The sequence below is a fragment of the Verticillium alfalfae genome, genomic scaffold, assembly GCF_000150825.1.
Source record: "Verticillium alfalfae VaMs.102 supercont1.2 genomic scaffold, whole genome shotgun sequence".
Taxonomy (NCBI): Eukaryota; Fungi; Ascomycota; class Sordariomycetes; order Glomerellales; family Plectosphaerellaceae; genus Verticillium; species Verticillium alfalfae.
Genome location: NW_003315037.1, coordinates 1,754,968 through 1,763,837, shown reverse-complemented (window position 1 = coordinate 1,763,837; position 8,870 = coordinate 1,754,968). Strand labels below are relative to the sequence as shown.

Sequence of the window (8,870 nt, the reverse complement as noted above, 5' to 3'; positions counted from 1 at the left end):
TGTCACAATGTGGTCAGCGGGTGGATTCGGTACAAGGGTGGCAGGGGCGAAAGTCCCGAGGGTCGGTCGGCGGTGGCGGGTCTGGCTTGTTGGGTGTCGAATACGGACGATTTGGGGCTACCAGCAACGCAGAGCGGACGCTGGCAACGACCGAAGACGCCGGAGAGGGAGACGAACCGTAGGTCTTGAGATTTTCAATTGACATAAACTCGGCCGGTCGGGGGTACCTGTGGGAGATGGGTTCGGGGTGGAGGGGCACGAGGGCGAGCGACCGACGACTTGGGCAAGTGTCTCGCTGGGCTATGAGAATCCGGCTGGCGGTGTGGTGTCTGGTCCTTTGAAGGGTTCGGGTGTTGAGCGGAGGATGCGGCGGTGAAAACAGTCGGCAGAGCTGCTCTGCCGGGAAAGAAGGCTGTTGGGGTGCTTCTTATACGATGAGGCTGCAGTCAGGAGGGTGATGTAAGAAAGTGGGCGGGTCGCGCAGGTTGGGAGTCGAGCCAGGAGCTGAATACGGGTAGCGGCTTCGGGGAGGTTCCAAGGACGAATGCGAAGGGGGGGAGGCGGGCGGGTTGTCCGAGGGGGCAAGGTCGGCAACCCGCCTCACAGTGTGTCCCCCGTAGGTACCTTCCCATGCCCAGATCGAACCAGCATGGATGGCAAGCAGCCCCAGGCAGGCAAGGCAGGCAAACAGGTGCACTCGGGGGGGCTGAGGGTGGGCGACTTCTTACTGTTCTCGGGAAGGTGGGCTACAAGTGGCTGACGTCGTCGCGTCATTGGCTGCTTGATGCTGAAGTAGTGCTTCTGAAGGGTGTACACATGATGCCGGTACTGTGAGCCATGTCAAAGCAATGGGCTACATGGATCCCCAGTGCCTCGCTCCGTGTCGATACTTGCTGTATTGACTGCTCGTGTCTTTCAAGCTGCGCCCCCCCAAGAACTGGCCCTCCAACCACGGACGGGTGCAGAACCAGCGAAGCAGGCTAGCCACCTGCTTCGAGTGGTGAGACCTGCCCTTCACTGTCCGTCATCTGACTCGCGAATGTGAAGAATGACTATTGCCTGGCCCCGGCCCTCGAGGCCATGCGTTGTCGCACATATTGATAATCACACAAGGCAAGGCGACTTGCCCCTGCGTCATGTGTCATGTCCCGATTCCGGCCAGACTTAGCCTGTGGTTCGACGACAGGTGCCGGAACTCTTGGTGCTGTGCCGAGATCGATCGTCGATTTACATGTCAACGGTACCTCCCAGCTGCCATCTCTCTGCTTGGACCCCTTTGCTGGAATTGAAGATGCCAGTACAGCAAGCCAGACAAACACATCTTCTCATGAGGTTTCCAGCCAGGACTGGACGACTGGGCGACTGGACGACTGAACTTTCAGAACGGTATTCGCTGGCGCCTTGCGTTTACGGCAGTCTGCCGTCTAATCGAGTTCAGGAACCGGCAGGTGATCCACCAACTTCAAGTGCGTCAAGCCCAGATCTCGCAATGCCGCCACAGCATTATGATCCCGCAGAGCGAGCGTCTCCTCTTCAGATACGAGCACAAAGTCATACCGCAAAAGCCATGTGCCTTCTTGGACCTCGAATTCGCTGCTCGTCACCTCGTCCACCTTGTCAAGGCTCACAACCAGACTCTTTTTGACGCCAAAGACGGCGTCCGAGGATTCGTAAGGATCACCGCGGATGAACAAAGCCCTGTTCCACTCAGACGTCCCTCGGTCAGTCTCATGCTTTCATCGAATTGTATCAGACACCAAACACATGAGAGTCGAATAACGTACGTGGTCAATTGATCCCACCCTGCTTTGGCAAACATGAAGTGCATGTGCGCTGGTCTCCAACAGTGTCGTCCCAGTAACTGGACCAGCTTGCCCACGGGCCCGTCGTGTGGGATAGGGTAGCTCACAGGCTTGATGCCGCGAAACCAAAAACGACCCTCGTCGTCAGAGGTCATGACACACCGCTCGCTCGGCGCCTCCCTGTCTTGTCGCTGCACGTCATAGTGACCTGAGCTGTCTGTTTCCCAGATGTCGATGCTCACGCCTGCGATAGGGTTGCCATGCCTGTCTTTGACGGTACAAATCGCAAGCAAAGGCTCACCGGACTCATCGTCTGACATGATGCCGCCGTTCGGCAGCGTGGGTGCATCATGTGTGTGGAAGGGGCCCAAGACGGATCCTTCCGTCGACGCAGCCGGCTTGGGGTGGTTGATGCTGTCGACTAACATGGAGAGACCCAGGACGTCGGAGAGCAAGATGAACTCCTACGTCGTTCGTCAGATTCTACGTTTGCTTGGCGATGGGGGCTTCCCTGTGCCAGTCTCGATTACTCACATGTCGGACATCGCTGCTGATCTGCCCACATCTAACCAGGAAGTTCAATGCGGCCATCCACTCTTCCGTGCTCAGCCTCGTTTCTCGAGCAAAGTCGTGCAGATGTGTTACGAGCCGCGACGCAAGATATGTGACCCGCGCATTATTTCCTTGCGAATTGATCCGAATCGTGTTGGGTGTGATGTTTTCCGTTGTAAGATCTAGGAGTGAGGGGACACTACCGTCTTGAGTCGCCCTTTTTTGCCCCTTTTCCGACATGTTCGCCAAGATCGCGTATCCACCGTCGATGATGTTCCAGTGAAGAGCAAAGTTCCACGCCGAAGCGTCCGAAGCATCAGTAGTTGTATCGAGCAGAAATCATTCATGTGCGATTCCGCGAAGACACTGCAATGACAAGGTTAATAGTGGGGGATCTTCTGGAGCGGGGTACACGCGTCGGGAAACAACCGCGGTACCTGCTTGAATGCCACATCCGAACTGAGACTTATTCTTCTCGTGAGGACCAAGATCGATCTCTGTCTTGAATCCTCATACATACCTACGAGTAAGTGGCATGGCAAAGGTCTGGGTACCTCCCTACCATGTTAAAGGTAAGCTTTCAGCCTCATATTACTCTAGGCAGCAGAATAGACTGGCAGCAAACCAAGCAGTGTCGCCAGGTAAGAGGAGGCAGTCTTTGGAACCGGGCAACAGCCTTGATCACTATGTTTCGACTGAGACGAAAGGAACTATAGTCGGTAACATAGGCTACTGGCTTAAAGTATTCTCTGTGTTTGGAGGGCTTCACTGCTTGCGTGAACCTTGATTTATTGCTTTGGCTGTGCCTCAGAGCACTGAAAAAGTAGGGTTAGTGATGTAAGACTAGTAATGATTATTGATACTCTCTGTCTGATTTAAATGTTGCAACCTTATCCATGTGCAACTGGAGCATGCTGGATGATTGAAAACGAAACTTCGAAGCGGGAGAGGGAGCCTTGACAACTCTACGCGAGGGCCCTCCCACACAGCCCCTGCTTCGCCTTCGACTATGACACGTAATTCGCTTATTTCTACCTCCCCGCCTCAACTCGAGTCTGATTCTACTGAGGATATTCAGTCTACTGGCGCAGCCCTGGGGTTATTCCTTGTCGCTGAAAGCACAATCGACGCTCACGACGTACGGCTATACCCTCACCACTGAACATAGATCTGTGGTATTTACAGGTTTCCTGCTGTATACTCGGATGTTCGCTGCAGCGCTGCAGCGGGTGACCGTCATGGACTGTATCTGTGGACGTGGGACTAGAGGAACATTTGGACCATGATGACCATCTGCATTCTTGAAGCGGCTCAGCAGAGTGAAACTGATCTCCGATGCCCCGATGGAAGATCTCCAGAGTATAGCCGGCCTAACCATTCACCCACCCGGTGGCGACTGCGTTAGGTTCTACCGTTCACTACTACGCTGACCCGATGTTCGGGCCGCAGTTGAATCTGAGAGCCAGCTTCTGAAATCCATAATGACGCCGTTCTCGAACGTTTCTTTCTGGGCTGTGTCGACTCCAAGGTGGTGCCATCAGCAGCCCACAGCATAAGGGCTCCTTCGGCCTGTACCAGGGGCAGAATTCACGTTCTCCTTCGCTCACGTAAGGCAGTAGCAGCTAGTTTATCGCGCCAGCTAGTTGCAGTAGAGTCAGTCAATCATGTTAAGGTAGCCACTGTCGCACAAGGTTTGGTCGCCGTGGATTTCCGGGATCACAGGCACTTTCTTTTGTGTTTCATACAGAAAGTCAGCCTGCATGAACGTTGGTGGGAGCCTCAACTGTCGATGATGACTTCTTGGTGACACTTGACAGAGGTAAATGGAGAAGATCTTGGCCAGCCGATGCGCCTTTCATGACCTGGTGCATGGTGAGTCTCCCCTAGGTCTTCAGTGTGGATGACCTTGTTGGTATCATGGATCTGAGAGGGGCCGAGACAAAAGCTGGGGCGTCATCTTGAGCTGGTCAGGGTCACAAAAACGCAGCTTATATCACCCCCTAGTCACATGAAGAGGGCAGACGTCACAGCCACTACTCAGGGCAGTTGCTCTAACACTTAAAACACGTCTCGCTAGATCTACGTGTTCCTTCCGGCTATCGTTGATGAATACCCCCGTACACTTACACGTCCACGTTCACTGGGAAATTCAGGATCGTGATTCCCCACGCACCTTCACGATATTGGCAGACCCCGGCCTGTTCATCTACTGCACTGATTCAATACTCCTGCTTCCCCACCAGCGGAACTCGTTACTTTTGGGTAAACCTCCTCTGCTGAAAGCCTTTTTGTCGAACTCTTTGTCCCGCTGACCACTCCCGTTAGCGAACCTTTCTCCCCAGGTATCTATCTACGCCAAGCACTGATTGTCCTCCCGACCTATACAACAAATCGACGTTAATACGGTACGTGTATTCCTTCTCTGTTTTGATCTTCGCTGCCCTACTTTTCGATCTCGCCCATCTTCTTTCATCTTGCCTGCCTCCCAAGCACGGTCTGCAACAGTTGAACTTCGATCTCGTTCCTCTACCTTTCTCTTGGCTACTGCAGAGGAGGCAATAAGGTCCTGGTATCCTTCCACAGTTTTTCGAAGCACGAGCATCAGATTTTCGCTTGTTCTCGACTGATTCTCTTCTCTTTCCCTCATCGACAGCGAAAGTAGAAGGGTATTCGATCTCACCCGACTTCCTACTCTTGCAACCAGCAGCAGCCCTTCTTCCCTTCACAAGCTCACTTCTTTAGTTCGTCCGGTCCTATTCGTCCGGTTTGCTCTCTCCGGTCTGCTCCTTCCGGTCTGGCTCGTCTTGTTCACCTCGCTCGTCGTCCTCCTTCCCTATCTTTATCACTTCTGAGAAAGAAGAAGCTTTTGCAACAGCTTGATCACTACTAACACTACACAGCCCCAAAAGAAGACACCAGCGTGTCCAGCAATACAGTGACTACGCGCCTTCCGACCAGTCAAGATGGCTTCCGGTGGCAGCCTCCCCGACGATCTCGGCCTCGGAAGATTGGTTCTCAGCCAGCCGCGGTCAGTTGCACTCTCATGTGTATGAAGTGATGAGCTAATACTCACCAGCACCGATGTTGACTTGCCTGCCGAGGATGACGTTTTCCAGGGAGGCCCTGGTGCTCTGACCATTACTGCCCCTCCCCCTGGTCCTATCTCTTCGTCCATGGTCCAGGTTGAGACTTCGCCCTCGAAGGCTCGCGTTCTTGGTTTCCATGAGGACCGCGTGCCCGACGCACAGGAGTTTTACTCGTCCGAGTTCTGCGTCTTCGTAGCCAAGTATGCCTTCCCTGAGTTGATTCCAAGACTTGACACTGACGGGCAACCCTTTTGCAGTCTTCCTCAATCTCAGAGCGACGAGACTCTTGAGGCTGCCGTCACCGAGACGTTTTCAAAGTTTGGTACGGTTTTTGTTAAGATTCGCCGTGATACTCGGAACCAGATGCCGTACGGCTTCGCTCAGTTCACTGTCGGTATCCTAAACACCAGACTGGCACTCCCAGTTGTTCTTGTTGCTCCTTACTGACGCCTTTTCAGAATGCTCATAATGCACGCACTGCCCTCTTGAAGGGTAGAGGCAGTATCATTCTTGGTCGAGCCTGTCGCACCGAGCGTGTGAAGGGAAATTGTACGCTAAATGAATCTTCAACCTTGTCCAAGCAATTACGCTAAATCTTGCCAGGCCAATTCGTCTTGTACCGCCGAGATGGATCGGTTATGACCCGTGCTGAGGTGACCAACCTCATGGAAGTCCAGGGCACCCTTGCCCGAGTTGAGCCCCTCCACTCTCAAACTCAGTCTCTGACCAACTTTCCTGAGACGGCCTGGCTTATCACATACGATCTGTTCGATCCACGTCGTGACGTCGTCGGCGTCTTCGCCAATCACATGACTTACAACGTTCGTCCTTTCAATCATAGGGACACTTCCGACAGGATTCAGGTACCGGGAGGTGGTCATCGTGCCCCGAACGATAAGTATGGGTCGAATGGCCGGTCCATTTACATCGCCAACTTGCCTGTCGACATTGACGAAGCCGCTGTTCGTACCATCGTCAGCGGATTCAACCGAGTTCAAAGGGTACAGATTCGGCAGACCACCACCAATAGTTAGTCCAAATCACGCAGAAATTGCGTCCGGATCTCATTTTGCTGACACAGCTTCAGGCGGCCGTCGGGCGTATGCCTTTGTTGAATTCGATCACGCTGATGTCGCTGACGCTGCGATTACCCAGTTGGTAAGTGCCAGGAGCACATAGCCTTGGGCATTGCCCTAGACTCTTGACTGACTTGTGCCGTGGCAGAACGGGCTCGTCACTCCCGACAACCACGGCTTCCTTCGTGTGCAGAGGAGGATCATGCACACCTTCCCTTCCAACCGTCCCCAGGGCCTTCTTCCAGCTCAGAGCTACGTTAACCGTGAGCTGTACCCTCAGGTTATGACCAACTCAGCTCCTAGAGAAATCGGTGAGGGACATGTCCTCGGCGTTCACAACAACATTCAGGAGACGCCAATGAAGCAGGTGCAACATCATCATCATCATCAGGAGTTACAGGCGGCTGCTAGCACTCCTTCCGAACTTGGCCAGGTCACGCCGGCAAACACTATGCAGGCGCCGCCTCCAAGCATTGCGAATCCGATGAGCCCCATGAGTCCCATGGGCCCCATGAGCCCCATGAGCCCTTGGATTCACACCTCACCTTATGGCAACCCTTTCGCCGCCACCATGGGATACTCCCCTTTTGCCGGATCACAGTATACCATGATGACGCCCCAGGCCTCGCCTGCCATGTACTATCCTCAACAGAGCCCGCAGCCTCACTTCTCGCCCTTCGTCATGGCTCCACACATGCCTGCAGCTTACTATCATCCTGGTAGCTGGGCTGCTCATGGTTTCGTTCCCGGTACTTACATGGTCGACTCGGCTGCCGAAGGCCAGGCCACGGATCAGGATTCCAACGACCACGATGACGGTATCCATGATGCCGAAGCCGGCCACGGCCAGGTCACTTCGGAAGGTGGCGTTTCGCTCAAGGAGGAGTGAACCGAGCCAGCACGTGCGCCCGGTCCCGGGTCGAACAATGGTTGCGACCCCGATCGGTTGGGTAATTGGGGTTCTCACGTTTCAGGGTCTGCTGCTGCGTTTTTGATTTTCCAGTGATTTGGAGTTGGAGGTAGGGAAGATACCCAAGGCGAATATGTGCCTGCGGAGAAACAGTTGACAATCCTGATCAACGAGATCGAAGTGCTATGAAGAAAGGGCTGCGACGGTAAAGCTCCTTCACGCATAGTCTCGATGACACAAAGGCCTGGAGGCTTGTCGTACTGTGGAACAGAACCAACTGCGCGATCTGCTTTTCTTCCTGGGTTTCCAGGACCCAGGAGCAGTCAGATGCTCCCCAATACACATGATAACTACACAATACTGGCGGGAATCATGTGATAAGATGCATTGAAGAAATGACGTAGGCTCCGTACTTTGCATTCTGGATCCATGAGCATGAGAAGAGACGTCGTTGTTCCGTCACGTGTTGGGGGGTCCAATATGTATCGCTCGTGGCCAAAGCTCGTGTGGAGACCAGAACTAGTCGGCCGGCGACCGAGCCGACAGACTCCCAATACAAGCTTTCCGAAACATCGCAAGCCAGCCCGTTGCTCCTCCTCCGTCACCCCAAGTCCATCCTTCGGCTGGCACGAGAGCGACACAGACTTCTCTGTGCTGCAGGGGCACGAACATACATCTTCCTACCCATGCACTGCAACCGCACAGAGCCGACTGGCTCGAGGTGACCATCAGCAACAACCTTTCGGCCGATACAACCGGCATTACTGTCACGATGCGAGCAACGTCAGCCCTGAGCAAGGGCTTCATGGGTCGCAGCGTCGATGAGTTCAAGCGGTTGGCCTCAATTGGTGAGGAACTTCCTGTCTCCCTTTTCTGCTGCACAAGCCCGGCGCCGCTCCACCATGTCCGTCTACTGACCTCGGATCATGGGCACAGCTTTCACGGCGGAGGCCGTCAAGGGTCCCTTCGCACCGCTTCTGCTGCAGAGCTTCCCCGACGCACACTCCATCGCAAACTGCAAGACCATGTCCGACGAAGAGATCGGCGGCTTCTCCGAGTGCGCCCTCGACTGGGCGCCCTCCTCGAGCGACACCGAGCCCCGACACCCCTCGTCCGCGGCCCGACCGACAGGCTACGCCCGCTTCCACGGCACGATATCGACAGAGCTGCCCAAGGACAAGCCCGAGATCCAGCGCACCGGTTTTGCGGCGTGCGCACGCTCGACAGGCCGGCGACGGCATTCGGCCGCAGCCTCTGGGACATCGACATGTACACGTACCTCGCGATGCGCATCCGGTCCGACGGCGCAGCTACTTTGTCAACCTGCAGACGGAGAGCGTCGTGCCGACGGATCTACACCAGCACCGCCTGTTCGCAAGCGGCCGGGCGAGTGGGAGACTGTGTTTGTCAAGTGAACGACTTTGTGCGGACGACCACGGCTTCG

The 8,870-nt window shown here is 54.8% G+C and overlaps 3 protein-coding genes across 3 annotated transcripts; 2 read left to right on the top strand and 1 right to left on the bottom strand.

Annotated features, from left to right (window-relative positions):
- Positions 1-1,424: 1,424 nt before the first annotated feature.
- Positions 1,425-2,594, bottom strand: VDBG_01992 (hydroxyquinol 1,2-dioxygenase; the record flags this gene model as incomplete). Its single annotated transcript, XM_003007758.1, has 3 exons — positions 1,425-1,698; positions 1,785-2,266; positions 2,337-2,594. 3 exons carry the CDS (start codon positions 2,592-2,594, stop codon positions 1,425-1,427), a joined length of 1,014 nt encoding a protein of 337 aa, XP_003007804.1.
- Positions 2,595-5,317: 2,723 nt separating this feature from the next.
- On the top strand, positions 5,318-7,405 carry VDBG_01991 (conserved hypothetical protein; the record flags this gene model as incomplete). The annotated part of the gene is made up of 7 exons (XM_003007757.1): positions 5,318-5,382; positions 5,431-5,640; positions 5,698-5,830; positions 5,899-5,989; positions 6,044-6,469; positions 6,522-6,598; positions 6,665-7,405. The coding sequence occupies 7 exons, from the start codon at positions 5,318-5,320 to the stop codon at positions 7,403-7,405; spliced, it is 1,743 nt and encodes a 580-aa protein (XP_003007803.1).
- Positions 7,406-8,198: 793 nt separating this feature from the next.
- On the top strand, positions 8,199-8,841 carry VDBG_01990 (complex I intermediate-associated protein; the record flags this gene model as incomplete). The annotated part of the gene is made up of 2 exons (XM_003007756.1): positions 8,199-8,274; positions 8,363-8,841. 2 exons carry the CDS (start codon positions 8,199-8,201, stop codon positions 8,839-8,841), a joined length of 555 nt encoding a protein of 184 aa, XP_003007802.1.
- Positions 8,842-8,870: the final 29 nt, after the last annotated feature.